The sequence below is a fragment of the Vespula vulgaris genome, chromosome 14 (assembly GCF_905475345.1).
Source record: "Vespula vulgaris chromosome 14, iyVesVulg1.1, whole genome shotgun sequence".
In the NCBI taxonomy this organism is placed as follows: Eukaryota; Metazoa; Arthropoda; class Insecta; order Hymenoptera; family Vespidae; genus Vespula; species Vespula vulgaris.
In genome coordinates this window covers 2,668,365-2,685,900 of record NC_066599.1, presented here as the reverse complement: position 1 = coordinate 2,685,900, position 17,536 = coordinate 2,668,365, and the positions used below count along the sequence as shown (strand labels likewise).

The window sequence follows — 17,536 nt, the reverse complement described above, 5'->3', positions numbered from 1 at the left end:
GATGTAGTATATGCTAGAAAATTTTATACGTAGTAAAAATAGTAATATATCTCACAAAATCAAAAAAAAAAAATTATACGAGAGATTTTATTTTTTTGAAGATAGATTATCGATGATTCTAACTCAGCCAATAATTGTATGTTTTGTAGCGATTAATCTAATCCCATAAGTTACGCTAATCCCCATAAACTACGTCTAACCTTATTCTAAAGCCACGTTGATTTACTAATACATAAACTGCGCTCCTAATCACTCTAAAAATTTACATTTCTCACCTTTAATTTTAATAGTAACTGTAAAAAAGAAACGATAAAGTATAGAGTTTTTATCCCTATATTATTGTCAGGGTAGTGACCATTACAAACGAAGGAAAGCTTGAATAATTCTTCTTCAGTTTGGTGGCAACCATGAAATGTCTTTCTTGTTGGTTTAGTACGTCGAAAGAATGTCGTTATAACTCCGCGTCGACGATACTATTTTCTTCTGTAACAGCAACCTTACTTTCTTTGATTCTTTTACACGTGAACATTATGTGATCGCATCTCAATGTTAGTATTAAAAGAAAGTGTTTTTTATTGTGATATTTAGTTTCAATAAAGTGCGGTATTCGCAGCAGTCATTCGTTCGTATGAGATGACTGAAAAGTCTAAAACAATGAGTCACGTAAAACACATTCCGAAAGACGCTCAAGTTATTATGTCGATTATGAAAGATATGGGAATCACGGATTATGAGCCAAAAGTCATCAATCAATTACTTGAATTCACATATCGTAAGTACTTTAGTCGTATTTGTATTAATTTTTAATGTTAAGAATATATTGTTTAATTAATGTGTTTTTAGGTTATATTACCTGTATATTAGATGATAGTAGAATATACGCGAATCATGCGAAAAAGAAGTTTACCGATTTAGATGATGTAAGATTAGCCGTGAAAATGCAATTGGAACGTACCTTTACAAATCCACCACCAAGAGATGTATTATTGGACGTGGCTCGTGCCAAGAATAATATACCGTTACCATTCGTTAAACCAAATAATGGTCTGAGGCTACCACCTGATAGATATTGTTTGAATGCAACAAATTACAAGCTAAAGAATGTTACAAAGAAAACTGTTACGAAATCTGTGCATTCGTTAGTTGGTAATAATATATCCGGAGTACAATCTAGAATCAAAGTAGAAGGAGGCAAGACTGGTCTTTCAATAGTCAAAAGACCAGGCACTTTGACTACTGTTGCCCGTACCCAGACAATATCTATACCAAAGCCGGTATTAAAATTTTCAACAGGTATAAAACTTAATTATATAATTTGTATTACTTATAATATATTTAGCAGTATAAATATGCATAATATGATATATTTTACATATATATAAATATATATATCCCTCTAGATCATTTTCATATCCTTCAATCCCATTCAACTATCCCGTCTTACCACATTTCATTGAGAGCACGAATATGTAAGATAAAATGTACTATTTCTATATTAAAATAATTTTATAATAAAATTAGTACTATTCGTTTCTTTAACTTCTTATGTTTTATATTTTTATAGCACCAACTGGAACAAACACGGTTAAAGCTCAAATACCAAAACCAAAAGTACAATTAACATCTGGACAAACTATGCCACTTATGAAAATAGAAACAGATGATTCTGTAAAAAGAAAAAGAGAAGATGATGATTATGACGTCCCGTAAAAGTATAACATAGATATAATATATTTATATTTGTTGCTTTTTTTGTTATACAATAACAAAACATTTGATTTGGACAATATGAAGAAGTAGATATATTAATATGTCCATATCATATGTATATTAATATATCTACTCTTTCATATTCTTACCTTATAACTTAATTTTTATTTGATTATTAAACAAAACAATCATATTAATAATTCCATAATCATAAATATTCAATCGTAAAATAACAGTATGAAGCCACAAAACTTGTTATATCACAATTATTATAAGCATTGAAATCAATAATTTTACCAATTAATTTACTCTATTTTGGTACTAGATATGTTATGTTATATTAAATTAAAAGTAAAGTAGATAAGATAATATTATAATGAGAAAACATTTGAAAGCTTTATTTTAAGATCTTGATTATTTAGAAGCATATTACGTACTATGTAATGTTTACAAGAATAGACTATTGGGTATATTTTAATTTATATTAGAGATCATTTTTCATTGTGCCAATAATTATAAAATTATCGAAAATATGAATTATTTAAGGTTACCTGGATTTTAAATGTATTTCGATGTTTACTTGGCAGAATACAAAAGTATACTAACTCTGAAATTATCAAATTGATCAAAAATTCGTTTTTATCAATATTATATCCAATCGACGATCTGGAGTTCGAAATTTATATATATTATGATATTAAATAATAATTATTTCGTATTTATTAAATATTACGACATAAAATGGATCTCCAAAAGAAAAACGACAGAAAAACATAATGGATAAAGATAACCTTGTAGATGGTATGGAAACGAGTTCGTATCTTGATGTTTATAAAAATAATATATAATATATACCTGCAGAAAGTATAAATTAGTTGATTATGTTCGTTTACGTCGATATAAAAAAAAAATTGACGAAATTATCCAGCCTCGAATGAACGATTTTTCAATCTTCAATCTTCAATCTTCAATCTTCAATCTAAACGCTTGTCGATTAATTAAGTATTCCTTATGATATTTTCGCATTTCTAGTATATTAAAGTATAAAGAAAACTACGCATTTGTTGAAAATTTAATAATATCGATAATTAAAATTAAAACGCATTAGCATGATAGGTTATGTACACATATTTCCTTATTTTTACCAAAAAATCGATAAAGAATATACGAATATAATGGTGAAAATATCTTCGTCAAGTTCAAAGAAAACTATAATGAAACTTATAATAAGATTATTATATTTATAATTAGAATGAAAAATGGATTATAAAACGACGATGTTACTCCCCCCACGACGAGTTTAATAATGACTGAGGCAACTAGAGAGAGTTGACGAAGATAGGCGACGATTGACGAAAATTGCCGAAAGTTGTCGAGCTTTAAGATGGGTATAAATACGTATATACGAACGATTAGTTCCGACTTTTTTTGCTATTATAGAGGGCACGAATGTCGACGACTGTAACTTCTCAAGTAACAGTAACCTTACTTTCTCTGATTCTTTTACGCGTGAATGTTCTGTGACCGCATCTCAATGTTAGTATTAAAAGAAAGTGTTTTTTATTGTGATATTTAGTTTCAATAAAGTGCGGTATTCGCAGCAGTCATTCGTTCGTATGAGATGACTGAAAAGTCTAAAACAATGAGTCACGTAAAACACATTCCGAAAGACGCTCAAGTTATTATGTCGATTATGAAAGATATGGGAATCACGGATTATGAGCCAAAAGTCATCAATCAATTACTTGAATTCACATATCGTAAGTACTTTAGTCGTATTTGTATTAATTTTTAATGTTAAGAATATATTGTTTAATTAATATGTTTTTAGGTTACGTTACGTGCATATTAGATGATAGTAGAATATACGCGAATCATGCGAAAAAAAAGTTTATCGATTTAGATGATGTAAGATTGGCCGTGAAAATGCAGTTAGAACGTACTTTTACAAATCCACCACCGAGAGATGTATTATTGGACGTGGCTCGTGCCAAGAATAATATACCGTTACCATTCGTTAAACCAAATAATGGTCTGAGGCTACCACCTGATAGATATTGTTTGAATGCAACAAATTACAAGCTAAAGAATGTTACAAAGAAAACTGTTACGAAATCTGTGCATTCGTTAGTTGGTAATAATATATCCGGAGTACAATCTAGAATCAAAGTAGAAGGAGGCAAGACTGGTCTTTCAATAGTCAAAAGACCAGGCACTTTGACTACTGTTGCCCGTACCCAGACAATATCTATACCAAAGCCGGTATTAAAATTTTCAACAGGTATAATATTTAATTATATAACTTTTTTTTATACATGTTCTATAATATTAATGTGCAGAAGAATATTCCTTTTATATAATCTACATTTTATATATTCCTTAGATCATTTTCGTGTCCTTCAATTCCATTCAACTATCCCTTCCTATCTCATTTCGTTAAGTGCACAAATATGTAAGATAAAACCATGTCTAAAAGATTTTACAATTAAAATTCTACTATTTATATAGACTCTTTCTTTAACTTATGTTTTATAATTTTATAGCACCAACAGGAACAGCCACAGTTAAAGCACAAATACCGAAACCTAAAGTACATGTTACATCCGGTCAAACTATGCCACCTATGAAAATAGAAGCAGATGACTCTGTAAAAAGAAAAAGAGAAGATGATGATTACGACGTTTCATAATAGTATAATGTAGATATAATATAATATTTATATTTCATGGTTTACTCATTATATGGTCACAAAATATTTGATTTAGATAATATCAAGAAGCACATATGTCAATACATCTCGATCATGTACGTTTAGGAAATAAAATTTTTTTATTTTATTATCAAAAGAGATAAATGTATCTCGTTTGATTAATAGAATTGAATACAAGAAACTAATTTCAAATAGTGAAATTAGAACTTAGTAATATCAAAATTTGTGTTTATAGAAATTTCTAAAATCGCATAGTCACTCATTAGATTTTGCTTTAGTTACCTTATAACGTTATAATCATTTATTATCTTTTATTTAATTATCAAAACGAATAAATACAATCGTATTAATAACTTCATATTCCAAAGTGTTAGCAAACACGCGTTAAAAGTCGACCATAAAGAGCATTTTTAATAATAGCATAAAGCCATAAAATTTGTCATATTGAGATAATTATGTGCTTTGAAATCAACAATTTTTTAAATTAATTTACTCTATTTTGTTACTAAATTTGTGATATTAGATTAAGATAGTGGATAAAATGTAATGAGAAAGCATTCAAAAGCTTTGTTATTAGATCTTGAAAATTCAGAAACGTACTCTTGCAGTTTAGCCTTCATCTTCCATAGCCATTTCATTTAAGATAAAATCTTCTTCTTCATCGTGTTCCTCGGCAGTCTCCTGGACAGTCTCCTCGGTAGCCTCCTCGACAGCTGTCTCGATAGCTGCGATTGCAGTATCTTCCTCTTCAAATATATGTCTATCATCGATTTCGTATTCATGTTCTATCTCATATTCTTCCATTTCATCTTCAATCGGTATGTCGGGTTCAGGAATATGGACTTCTTCCGGTTCTGGTTCTGGTTCTGGTTCTGGAACTTCCGGTGGAACTTCAATTTCAGGTTCTTCCTCTTTTTCGACTTCTTCTTTAATAATTTGTTCGGATGGAGTTTTATACAATACTGGTGGTTCTTCGACCTCTGGTTTCTCATGTTTAATTTCTCTATCCTCTGGTTTCTCTCTAACACATTTTTTTCGATGTATAGGTAAAAACAGTTTATATTCAGCTGGTAATTCCTCGTCACTGTATAATCTACGAATAGAAAAAAATAAAAACAAAAGCGTAACATATGTTAAAGATGATATACGTAATACGTAAACAAGTTATTCGTATGAAATTATGATATTATTGAATAATGATAAATAACAACCTGGACGCAAAATAGATCCGTCGAACTCGACAATTAGCGTGTATTTGCATCCTCGTTGTTTCGATGTAATTACTGCCGTAAGCACGCCGCGTAAAATCTGCTAGATTAAATTGAATTTGATTCCATCCACCTGATAAACCGATTGGCATGGTCGTACAAAATGGACGGACCCTCGTAGTACTTTGAAAGTTGCTTACACGAAATCTTCTATGCATGTTCTTGTCATCAAGAATCTAAAAAAATAAACAAAAAAATATTTATATATATATATATATATATATATATAGTGTATCTAAATTATAAATATAAATTACGTTTGTACAAATTATGTTTGTAAATTGCATTAATATATATAATATGTGTATGTATGTGTGTGCGCGCATATAACACGTATATATACGATATAAAATTAATTTTAAATATTAGTACAAACTTACAGTTATTTCGAAGGTAAAATATCTCTTCATATTTTTAATAATCATTATTAAAAAAGGTAATGAAATTCCAAGAACTTTTTTCTTCTCTGCTGGACAATAAATGTAGGTTGTTGCCACATTAGTTCCAGCTAATTCCAACGCTAATGATTTTACCTCTTCGTCAATGACCCGTCTTATATATCCGTTTTTTACCTAACAGTATCATACTTAATTGTTCGCTAATATTTCTAGCGAGTATAAGACTCCGCTGCATTTCTTGTATACTGTATAATAAAAAAACTTACGTGCATGCCCCATAATTCCAAAGGAGCTGATCCACAGCTATATAAAATTGATAAAAATCCACTTTGATAGGACCTACGATACATCCTTAATATTCTTGATACTTCTAAAATGATTTTGAATCATCGATGGAAGATAATAATATAAGTATCAATGATATTTCGTCTTTTTTATTTTCAAATTGTATAAATCTTTCTTCGTTTATCAAAATAATCGAAGAAACGATTTCTACAGTCGACTGAAAATAACAACGTATTATGTATATATATAGAGGGTGAATAAAAATTAAATACAATCGAATTATGTTCGAGGAATGAACAAATGTTATAAAAAAGAAATAAAAAAAAAAAAAAGAAAGAAAGAAAAAAACATGTGTAATACAACGAAACAGCTGAGAGGAGAGAAAATTATGTAGGCGGAAGCGTATTTTCAAGGACGAAAGTAGAGTACGGTTAGCGATGAATATAATTGTATTTGAATGACAAGTAATCGATTGCTGGTATATAAAGGTCATTTATTTTTGCTTTGTGTGTGCGTCTACGTGATCCATAACAATAGACAAGAAAGATATATATGACATACGCATACGTACATCTATACACGCACGCACGTTATTAATCGTTTACTTATCAATACTGCAATATCTCTTCGATACGTCGACGTTCCTTCTCCGTCGCGAAATCTGGGACGATCGTAATCCTTGGTGACATCCCGACGCTAAAAATTCGATCGATCCTTATACCATCCAGGGCGAATAATTGTATCATCGCAATATTCATAATCTCACGATTTAGTTGACGTGATATTTGTTTTCTGATATTTTGCAAACGTTGACGACAGACGACTTGACTTTTGTAAAAGAAAAAAAAAAAGAAAGCAGAAAGACAAAAAATTAAGATCAATGCGTAATTAATGATAATTAAATTTTTTATGTTATTTAAAACAATTAAAATCTTTCTTGTAAATAAATTCGAATCAATCATCTTTTCGTGATCGCAATTACTTTTAATTTCTGTTCTTTTTCTTTTTTATTTATTTTCTATTTTTTATTAATTTTCTTTTTTTTTTTTGTATTTCTATAATTTGAAATATTTCAATCTTACTAAGGTAAATCTTTGAGCTTCGTGTAACTGGGATGAATCGATACGTCGCTTCTATAGAGTTCGGGAAACTGCTTCATATGTTTGAAACGATATTTCCTGAAATGTTGCTCCTGTTCTAAATGAGATTTTCTTAAATATTCCTCGTCGTTGAAAATGTTTTCACTTTTCATATGGAACGAATTGTTCCTCGTATTAACTTCTTTAATCATTTTTATTTATCTATTTATTTATTTATCTATCTTTTCTTTCTTTTTTGTTTTTTCTCTTTTTCTCTCTCTCTCTTGAGAAAAAGAGAAAGAGAGAGAGAAAGAGAGTGTCGGATAAGATACGATATTCGACGGAGAATTTTCGATGATGGAGAAAATGAAAAATAAGAAAACAAAAAAAAACGTAAAAAGAAATTTCGAATATCGTTCTCCAAATTATTCGGAAATCACGGCGCGTGTCAAGCGAGACTGACGACTTCGATGAAAGTTGGCAGATCTGTTACGAAGTGAGCCCCTGTGCCTCGCACGAATATCGATTTGGTTTCTAGGTGAACCAATAGTGAGATAGATATTCGGTTTATTCTTATTTCTACTTGATCACGAGATATTACGTTACGTTGCGTTGACGACGATTGGAATGATATTTAAACGAATGATCATCGTAAACGAGCGAAATATTGGAATCGTTATTAGTTAGATGACTGAATATTAGGCATGATTAAAATTACATTTACATATTCTTTTTACAATTACATTTTGTTTTTTTCTTTGCCTAAAGAATAAAAATCGTATGAAATATAATATTACAATTAAAGTAGAAAATTATAATATAACGTAATATAATGTTTTAACGTGATTTTCTGAGAAAATAAATTCAAAGTTTGCATAGTTTCGAGAAAGCTATTATAAATACAATTAACGTTATTATTAATTTATGAATTATTCGATTTCAGCCGACACAATTTTCACACACACACATACATATAAACATATGCAAACGTATAAATAGAAATATGCATACATATGTACGTGCAAAGTCAAACTATGTAGAAACTATGACATAGTTTTAAAAGTTAATTAACGATGAAAAACATTATATAAATGATCGTTAAATAAAAGCGACCGACGGTCGTGGAAAGTGAAGAGCACAGAATGAACGAATTTAATTAACGTACGCGTGGTGTACTTTATCGAAACAGCAGTAATTAAGCCTTTATCGTACACGACGATTGTTTTAAGAGAATGGACTCAAGACACGAAAGCATTTATACGGAGAAAGTGGTGGAGGAAACGTTTCGAGGATATTTAAAAGTTCTTTATTTTAACGCGTTTATATACGAGATTTAAGCGTTTCAATTACACTTACGTAAATATATATATATATATATATATATATATATATATATATATATAAATATATATGTTTATATGTATTTCTTTTTTTACGAAACGATAAAAAAAATTTATTGGATAAAAACTTATAATAACAAAAGATCCAATAAATATTGCGCAAAATTCATTTATTAACGATTAATTAATTCATTAATTAGTTTATAATTAATTTTTTAATGTATTAACGATTAACATTCGGTAATACATAATTAAAAACTTGAAATACGATTAGAAATAATTTATCTGCTCGTTATTAGATTCTTAATTAATTTTTTTGAATTGTTATTAATATTTGAAGATTAATCTATGCGATCGAATGAATTTATATCGACTTTTCGTACAATTAACGATATGAAATAAATAAAAAGAAGTTGGACGAGAAAAAAAAGGATATTTAAAGAAATAATTACGTATGCAAAATGCAAACCGAATATATATCAATTATAATAATTCATAATAATTATTATTCTTATAATTACATTAACATTTGGTAGAAGGATTGAAAGGACGATTAAATCAAACGATGAAATTTTATTATTTCGTTAAAGTTTAATAAGGGCGATTAAGTTAAATGATAAATTTCGTTGTTTCGTAGAAAGAAAAGAAAAAAAGAAATAATAATAAAAAAAAAAAAAAAATCACAATATACACAATAATCGAATATCTAATTAATATCGACGTTTCTAACGAATCGAAAAGATATGAGAAATAATTTAATAAAACGATTCGACATTTTATCGAAAGGGAAGAGAAAACAAAATTCGATTTCTACATTTCAAATTCAAATTGTTCGAAATTATTAGAAGGACGCATGTGCGAATACCGATGATAACCAATGAGAGAAACGATCGAAAGGAACACGAAGGGTTAGTTTGTTAATATAATGATACAGAAAAAGAGAGAGAGAGAGAGAGAGAGAGAGAGAGAGAGAGAGAGAGAGAGAGAGACAAGCTCAGTAACCATGCTCGGATCTATTGATATTTTCTGTCGCGCTCGCGCGTAGGTAGCGAATGCGTGCTGACATAAGGGGTGTTGGAAGGGGGAAAGGGGTAAGAGTAGGGGGATGGAAAGGAAGTGGGTTGTACAGAAATGTAAGAGTAAGATAGAGATAGAGGGAGGAGAGAAAGAGATAGAGAGAGAGAGAAAGAGAGAGAAAGAGCTCGCGTCACGCCCGAGGGTTAAACGTGTGCATACCTAGTCTCGGAGCGTCCAGCTGATCGCGGTGACTTCGTCAACGTGCTAACAAAGTGACGAACATGTTACTCTGACATTTTTAATCATTCGCGAGTGAAAAACATAGAACAGACAAATCAAAAGAAAAATAAAAGAAAAGTAAAGAAAAGAACAAAAAAAAAAAAGAGAAATCGAAACAAACAATTTTATCATCCAATGAGACAATATCAAAATGACACGGTGATAATCGAATCTCTCGATTCATTCGTTAATTTACAGGATACATTTCAATTTAATTTCTTTATGTCATTCTGACGCATACACATGCAACCAAACTACGCATACAGATAATACAAAGTTATTGCGAATTTCTCTCTTTCTGTCTTTCTCTATTTCTCTTTCTCTCTCTCTCTCTCTCTTTCTCTCTCTATCTATCTCTATTTTCTGGTCGGTGGCCTCAAAAAGAAACGATATAAAACATCATGTGGGTTTATTTATTCTTGTTTTTATATTGAGATATTTCTTTTTTTTTCTTCTTCTTTTTCCTTTTTTCTTTTTTCCTTCTTTCTTCTCCCATTTCATTCCTATCCTTTCTCACTCTTTTTTTGTCTATCTGTCTATCTGTCTCTCTATGTAACTATATATATATATATATATATATATACACACCTACATCTAATATATATATATATACATACATATGTAACGCCGCGACGCCGGATGTCGTTGGACGTCGCGACATCGTCGTCGAGACGCCAGAGTACTCGCGACGCTGCCACTCTTATCGGATCTTATAACCACGTTCCATCAGCTTCGATTTCATCTTTCTTCCTTGTTTCTTCCAAAGACAAAAAACGAAATTATTTTTACGGGCTGAACGGAACACGAGAGGCAGCGGTGGCGGCGGCGGCAGCTCGATAACGACGACAGGCTCGTACAATGGCCAGCGAAAGGATATCGGGTCGATACAGGTTTGTCTTTTGTTATGTTTGTTTTGTTTTGTTTTGTTTTGTTTTGTTTTGCTTTGCTTCGTTTTGTTATGTCTTGTTTCGTTCTGTTTTTTTTTCACTTTTTTTTTGCTTTTGTTTCTTCGTCTTTCTTTTTCATTTTTCAACTTTTTTCCTTGTCTCTCTTCAAACGAACCTAAAAATTCATCCTCCCATTTTTTTCCTCACTTTAAATGTCCTTTTAATTGTCACTCGATTTATCCAATTTTTTTCGCATAATAGAAAAGAGAGCTAGTTAGTAAACGATTTTTCGAACGTGATCAATCTTTTGAGAAAGATCACGGATTCTCATTCACAGAACTCGATTATCGACCGGTAAACGAAAGGGGGTGGAAAGAACAAATGAATGGGGTTACTCTTATTGGACTTTCTCTTCTGTCCTTGTTTTCGAGATAACGTGATGTAATTTCCGTTGATGGTACTTAGTTATATACATACGTATATCAGAAAGAACAATTTATCTTATCTTCCAGGGAAACATCCATTTTATATACATATACATATATACATACATACATATATATATATATATATATATATATATATATATATATATATATATTGCTGATCGGATTAGATCATTAAGAATTTAATACAAATTAATTTTACTTATAAATGAAAGAGTAAAGAATTACTCGAACGAGATATTCGATTATAATTCGATTTACAAAAGGATATCCATAGGAAGTCATCGACTTATATCCTTTGACGAGATTTAAACGATCGTAAAGCGGATGAACGACCTACTCAAATATCTTAACGTAAAGTAGGAATACGAACTAACGAGGTCACCGACACAAACTCCAGTCGTCTTTAATAAATATAGTATCTACACTATAGCTATGACAATAAAATTATTGTACTTGAATATTGGGAACACTGCTCGTTTTCCGATCAAATTCAAAGGGGAACACTTTACTGATAATCTATATATCTATACATATACATATATACTTCTATATGTACATATGTGTACATATATATATATATATACATATATGTACACCTATAGTTGGATCGTGCTTTTGCTTTGGCCTTTTCTTTCTCGAGACATTACAAACTTCATTTATCGATTCGAGACAAGCCTTTGGACGATTACGTTGCCAAAATAACACATATAGGAGTAATCGATCGTATTCGATGTTATTACGTATTCATCTATGAAACTATGTGTTCATGTTCATATACGTACTTACATGTTTAGAATGAATACCATATAATATACATTTTTTTATATTCATTTCATTATATTCATATATATATATATAAATATATATATGAAATATATATGGAATAATTAATATGATTTGTTTGATTGAAGAACATCATTACCGGTTCCGGGTCACTCAGAGGTAAATCTCTGCTCGGTATTGTCACTGGGCAAGGACCTTAGCAAAATCACAATGCCTGTTATATTCAACGAGCCACTTTCCTTCCTGCAACGAGTCGCAGAGTACATGGAATATGCAAAATTATTGAAGCTGGCTTCCGCTGAACAGACACCTGTCGGCAGATTACAAGTAAGTTAATACATATTTATATATATTCTTTTTTATAAGACAACGAATACATAATTTATAAAATATTTCTATTCGTATTTATTACGAAGTATGTTGCCGCTTTTGCCGTAAGCGCTTTGGCTTCGAATTGGGAACGTCTTGGAAAACCATTCAATCCGTTGCTCGGTGAGACGTACGAATTAACCCGTGAAGATTTTAGGTAATATCTTAATACAAAGAATCCCGATTAAAATTCTATTAACTGTTATTGTTAATAAACTATGAGGAGTTAATTTTTCTAGAATTTTTTATATTATTTTTTCTTCTTCTTTTTTTTTTTAGAATAGTATGCGAACAAGTCTCTCATCATCCACCAGTATCGGCGTTCCACGCTGATAGCGATGATTTCGTTTTTCACGGTAGTATACATCCTAAATTAAAGTTCTGGGGTAAATCGATAGAAGTACATCCAAAGGGTATCGTCACGGTCGAATTACCCAAGTAAGTTTTATATAATATAATATATACATACTTACATGTATATATATATATATATATATATATATATATATATATATGTGTGTGTGTATATATCCCTTATTCGATTTCAATCATAAAAAAGTTTGCTCCGGTGTTGAATTAATTTTCTTAAAAGTACGATCGATTTTATTTATTTCTTTTATCGATTATATTAGATGGAAAGAAGCGTATACTTGGCAGAACGTTAATTGTATACTTCATAACGTATTGGTTGGACAACTTTGGATGGAACAATTGGGAGCCCTTGAAATTAAACAATGTGGAGGATCGAATTTGAAAGCTGTGTTAACTTTCAAAAGTGGAAGCTGGAATGGCAAGGATCTACATCGAGTCGAAGGCTTCATAATGGATCAAGAGTAAGATTTAAAAAAAAAGTAATGTTCAAGACTCAACATCGAGTATATAAAACGTTTTATCCTCAGAAAAAGAAAGTTGGTATATTTGTATGGGAAATGGACCGAAAGATTACGTTCCTGTGATCCGTCCTTGTACGAGGATGCTCTAGAAAAATTGAAAAGGGATGCTAAGAGTCCGCAAGGTAGTCCAGGTCACAAAAAAGTACTTGCCAAACTTCACAGTCTTAAAGTTGGGGCTTTCAAACCGTCTCATCAGGTAAATGTTAATTGTATGAAAAAAAAAGGAATAAAAAGAAAGATAATTATTTTTTATTTTAACATCTGTTCGAGAATAAATAAATAAATAAATAAAGAGTTAGTTTAATCTTAGGTATCGTTGAAAATAAATTTGAAATATCACATGATCTTTATTTATATCAAAGATGATAATGAATTTTGTTTTTAATTAGGATGCTATCGACGAATCATCCACAAGTATAGATGGCGAGGACACACCAATGATCGACGAAATACCAAACTCGACAACCCTTTGGGAAGTTTCACCGAGACCTCCGAACAGTTCTAACGTAAATATATTTTCTAATTATTTTTAATAAATCGAAATAGAAATATTAATATTTATTATCAAAATTTGTAGTACTTTCAATTCACTACATTCGCGATGTCCCTGAACGAGATAGAAGCAACCATGAAGAAGGATCTATGTCCGACCGATTCAAGATTAAGACCGGATATTAGAAAATTAGAAAATGGCGATCAAGATGGTGCAGCTACTGAAAAGGCAAGACTTGAAGAGAAACAACGTGATTCTAGAAAAATGAGGAAACAAAAGAAAGGACAAGAATGGACGCCCAAGTAATTTAGACAAATTTTATTATTATTATTATTATTATTAGTATTATCATCTCTTAAATGAAATTTATCGTTAATGTAATTGTTAATTTATGTTATTTTTTTTTGTATAGATGGTTTAGATGGACAGTTAATCCATACACGGGCCAAGACGATTGGTTGTACAAAGGAGGCTATTGGGATCGTAATTACACCGACATCGAAGATATATTTTAATAAATACTAGAAAAATGATTTCGACAAAAACAAATTAAAAAAAAAGAAAAAGAAAAACTAGGCCGTGTAAAAGCCAGGAAAACGTGTTACGTTTGATGCATTTGCCATCGTGGCCAAGATTTTGTTGTTGTTTCTTTTCTCAGAAAAGAAATTGATCGACGTTAATATTATCTGATTGTGAGTAAAAATTCGTGTTGTTGAAGGCCGATCAGCCAAATTATGAAAAAAGAAAAAAAAAGAAAGAAAAAAAATAAAAACAGAAAGAAAGAAAGAAAGAAAGAAAGAAAAAAAAGAAAACGGCTGGTACGTGTATGTACGTGTGATTAGATAGTAATTCTAGAAAGAAAAAAAATATTAGAATACTTTAAGGAGGTGTAAGCATCTCGTGAGAGAGCAAATATTTAAGACAAATTTCTCCATTAGTTTTCATTATCTTTTTCCCCTTTTTTTTGTTTGCTATTCCGATATTGTAACAATCTCATGATTGAAACAAACCTCTGTGAGAGATGAACTCGAAAAAAAAGAAAAAAGAGAAAGGAAAGAAAAGATTAACTATAAAAAATCAATGAAATTTTCCGATCTATACAAATTGTGTCTGCTTACGCCGTGTATATATATATGTATATATATATATATATATATATATATATATATATATATATAATAGATAGTCGAATTTAACATGGAGGAAAAACATCTTTAACGTTTCCAATGATCATAATCAAAATCTAAAACGAAATTTTCGAGCTAAACCGCAATTATTCGATCTTGTGTATAATTAGAATGCGAGCTTACGCCTCGTAGAATGAAACGAAAAAAAAGAAAAGAAAAAAAAGGAAAAAAAAAACATAAAAGTTTAAAAACATAAAAGAGAAAGAGAGAAATCGTATGCAGGTCATACGTATATACATAGATAATAAGTACGTATGCGTGTGTATTATGAAAAAGAAAAATGTCCGACAAAAACGAATTAGCTGAAAGATTAGAAAGCAAACGATATAAAAAGAGAAACATGTGTGATACATCACACGCTTGTATCCTTCTATCTCTCTCTCTCTCTCTCTCTCTCTCTCTCTCTCTCTCTCTCTCTCTCTCTCTCTCTCTCTCTCTGTCTGTCTCTTTTTCTTCCTCTCTGTCCTTTTCTGTCTCTCTCTCTCACTCTCTCTCTCTGTCTAACTGCCCCATTAAATCAACAGCCTCCTTTATTTAACTAGCTCTCTACTAATTAATTAGTCATGGCGATCGTTAACAGCATGTCAACTCGTTAGCTTTCCATTCATTGAGAACGAAACCGTTTTATCACTTTCTGACATAGAGACCCAAAAAGAAATAATTAAATGATAAGAATATAGACAAGATTTACGTGTATGTGTGTGTAAAGTTTTCAACTATCAAAAGAAAAAGCAAAGAAATTTTCTTGAATTTCTCTCTCTCTTTATAAATATATATCCATCTTCAATTAATCTTTTTTTTTCAAACGACAAAATGCAAGTTAAAAAGAAAAAAAAAGGAAAGGATGAAAAAACGAAAAAATACAGACATAAACGTATTATACTTGATCACACGAAAGCATATGCGAGCACGCACGCATCTCGATGTACATACATACATACAATATATGTATATGTTAAAAAATGGCGAATAAGACTATCTTCGAGAAGAACTTTTTTATAATAGCAAGAAAAAAATAGTTCTTCCTTACGATCGATCTTCCGTATGAGAGATTAGAAAGAAAAAGAAGAATAAAAGGAATAAAACAAGACAAACAAACAAATAAACAAACAAACAAACAAACAAACGAACGAACAAACAAATAAATAAATAAACAAACAAAAGCTGTCCAAAGAACTAACTTGTTGTGAAGAAGTTTTTTCGAGCACGCTCAAGCAGGCACCTCTTCTGCGTTCATTTTTACTAATCGAAAATTATTATGAGAAAAACAAATCGTAGCGTCTCTGTGACACTATTTTTATAAAATAAACAAAAGATAAAGAATGAATTAATCGGTAGCTTTTTGCGATTCTATGTACATACATGCATACATATATACATACATACATATAAAACGTTTGTATCATAAACGCTTGTACTTAGGAAATTTTCTTTTCTTTTTTATTTGATTTGATTTTATTTTTCAAGTAACTCAATCAAAGCTAATTAATTAAAAGAAGAAATAGAAAACGAAAAACGAAATGAAACAAGAAAAAAAAATACTATTGTTATTACGTCGGGATTAAATCCGAATGATCGATTACGTTTAGATTAAATCAGTTATTAAAAGGAATTTTCTAAATGCATAATAACTATGCACTTTTCTATATTTTATTTCTCGAAAAGAATTTACATTCGTTAAATCGAACTTCTTCAAATATAATTTCACCTTCCTTTTATTTATTTAACGATCGTTTTCACGAGTACACTATACATCAAATTTCAAAGCGTTTCCAATTAATCGGAGAAATCTTGAAAATTTTCGATTACTATCAAACACTTTGTTGTGCCAACGCAGTTGTCTCCTACGCGATTCGAATTGATTAGAATTAGGATTAAAGAAGAATGCATACGGACTTTAAGAGCTTCTAAATCCGTCAGCTTAGCAGCTTGGCTAGCTCGCGTTAGAATCTTCACGAATGTTGTATAATTGTATTAGAAATTATTGTTTAGAAGAGAAAAAAAATAAAAAATAAAAAAAAAACGAAGCAGAAAAAGAATGAAAGAAAGAGAAAAAATGCAAAAAAAAAAAGAAACGAAAACGCGATGAATTTTATTACGAACGATCGAAAATAAGTTTGTTAAATTACTATGATTTTTGTGACTGTAGACTTTTTTGTTCTCGTTTCTTTAATCATTGTGATAAACATTTGTAAGGAATTAACAGTGGACACACACATACACTCACACATGACATGCAAACGTACATACATATATACTCGTATATATGCATGTATATACAAATTATAATATATACACTAAGTACAAAATCACAAGAATGAATATTGAACAACACAGATAAATGCTTTTTCAATTTGTTCGTTGCCATATTGCGAGCAGAAGCATTAAT

At 30.3% G+C, this 17,536-nt stretch overlaps 4 protein-coding genes across 12 annotated transcripts; 2 read left to right on the top strand and 2 right to left on the bottom strand.

Moving 5' to 3' along the window:
* The first annotated feature begins 24 nt into the window (after positions 1-24).
* Positions 25-5,033, top strand: LOC127068928 (transcription initiation factor TFIID subunit 9). 5 transcript variants are annotated; one of them, XM_051005367.1, is made up of 5 exons: positions 25-567; positions 3,265-3,470; positions 3,542-3,991; positions 4,094-4,162; positions 4,254-5,033. In XM_051005367.1, exons 2-5 carry the CDS (start codon positions 3,332-3,334, stop codon positions 4,397-4,399), a joined length of 804 nt encoding a protein of 267 aa, XP_050861324.1. In that variant the 5' UTR covers positions 25-567; positions 3,265-3,331; the 3' UTR covers positions 4,400-5,033. The 5 variants fall into 5 exon arrangements, with proteins under 5 accessions (XP_050861324.1, XP_050861323.1, XP_050861326.1 ...); XM_051005366.1 differs by lacking the exon at positions 3,265-3,470 and having other exon boundaries at positions 26-772; XM_051005369.1 differs by lacking the exons at positions 3,265-3,470; positions 4,094-4,162 and having other exon boundaries at positions 41-772.
* On the bottom strand, positions 3,986-6,582 carry LOC127068926 (cilia- and flagella-associated protein 20-like). The gene is made up of 5 exons (XM_051005363.1): positions 6,353-6,582; positions 6,069-6,260; positions 5,632-5,864; positions 5,021-5,513; positions 3,986-4,355 (listed from the first exon to the last, which is right to left on the bottom strand). The coding sequence occupies exons 1-4, from the start codon at positions 6,434-6,436 to the stop codon at positions 5,030-5,032; spliced, it is 993 nt and encodes a 330-aa protein (XP_050861320.1). The 5' UTR covers positions 6,437-6,582; the 3' UTR covers positions 3,986-4,355; positions 5,021-5,029.
* A 146-nt stretch (positions 6,583-6,728) lies between these two features.
* LOC127068938 (uncharacterized) lies at positions 6,729-7,910 on the bottom strand. The gene is made up of 2 exons (XM_051005381.1): positions 7,454-7,910; positions 6,729-7,199 (listed from the first exon to the last, which is right to left on the bottom strand). Exons 1-2 carry the CDS (start codon positions 7,660-7,662, stop codon positions 6,980-6,982), a joined length of 429 nt encoding a protein of 142 aa, XP_050861338.1. The 5' UTR covers positions 7,663-7,910; the 3' UTR covers positions 6,729-6,979.
* A 2,043-nt stretch (positions 7,911-9,953) lies between these two features.
* On the top strand, positions 9,954-16,420 carry LOC127068924 (oxysterol-binding protein-related protein 2). Of its 5 annotated transcripts, XM_051005356.1 has the most exons (10): positions 9,954-10,245; positions 10,853-10,976; positions 12,334-12,532; positions 12,622-12,731; positions 12,854-13,012; positions 13,207-13,407; positions 13,474-13,663; positions 13,857-13,973; positions 14,045-14,262; positions 14,373-16,420. In XM_051005356.1, exons 2-10 carry the CDS (start codon positions 10,945-10,947, stop codon positions 14,473-14,475), a joined length of 1,329 nt encoding a protein of 442 aa, XP_050861313.1. In that variant the 5' UTR covers positions 9,954-10,245; positions 10,853-10,944; the 3' UTR covers positions 14,476-16,420. The 5 variants fall into 5 exon arrangements, with proteins under 5 accessions (XP_050861313.1, XP_050861315.1, XP_050861314.1 ...); XM_051005358.1 differs by lacking the exon at positions 10,853-10,976 and having other exon boundaries at positions 9,955-10,164; XM_051005357.1 differs by lacking the exon at positions 10,853-10,976 and having other exon boundaries at positions 9,955-10,245.
* Positions 16,421-17,536: the final 1,116 nt, after the last annotated feature.

Excerpts from the sequence above, each read along its gene's own strand:
- LOC127068928 (XM_051005367.1), top strand. The coding sequence starts at position 3,332 with ATGACTGAAAAGTCTAAAACAATGAGTCACGTAAAACACATTCCGAAA. Across the intron at positions 3,471-3,541 it reads ATTACTTGAATTCACATATC|GTTACGTTACGTGCATATTA; the intron begins GTAAGTACTTTA and ends ATATGTTTTTAG. Across the intron at positions 3,992-4,093 it reads GGTATTAAAATTTTCAACAG|ATCATTTTCGTGTCCTTCAA; the intron begins GTATAATATTTA and ends TATATTCCTTAG.
- LOC127068926 (XM_051005363.1), bottom strand. The coding sequence starts at position 6,436 with ATGTATCGTAGGTCCTATCAAAGTGGATTTTTATCAATTTTATATAGC. Across the intron at positions 6,261-6,352 it reads TGGAATTATGGGGCATGCAC|GTAAAAAACGGATATATAAG; the intron begins GTAAGTTTTTTT and ends TGATACTGTTAG. Across the intron at positions 5,865-6,068 it reads ATTTTACCTTCGAAATAACT|ATTCTTGATGACAAGAACAT; the intron begins GTAAGTTTGTAC and ends TTATTTTTTTAG.
- LOC127068938 (XM_051005381.1), bottom strand. The coding sequence starts at position 7,662 with ATGATTAAAGAAGTTAATACGAGGAACAATTCGTTCCATATGAAAAGT. Across the intron at positions 7,200-7,453 it reads AAGCTCAAAGATTTACCTTA|TCAAGTCGTCTGTCGTCAAC; the intron begins GTAAGATTGAAA and ends CTTTTACAAAAG.
- LOC127068924 (XM_051005356.1), top strand. The coding sequence starts at position 10,945 with ATGGCCAGCGAAAGGATATCGGGTCGATACAG. Across the intron at positions 12,533-12,621 it reads CACCTGTCGGCAGATTACAA|TATGTTGCCGCTTTTGCCGT; the intron begins GTAAGTTAATAC and ends TTTATTACGAAG. Across the intron at positions 14,263-14,372 it reads GGACAAGAATGGACGCCCAA|ATGGTTTAGATGGACAGTTA; the intron begins GTAATTTAGACA and ends TTTTTTGTATAG.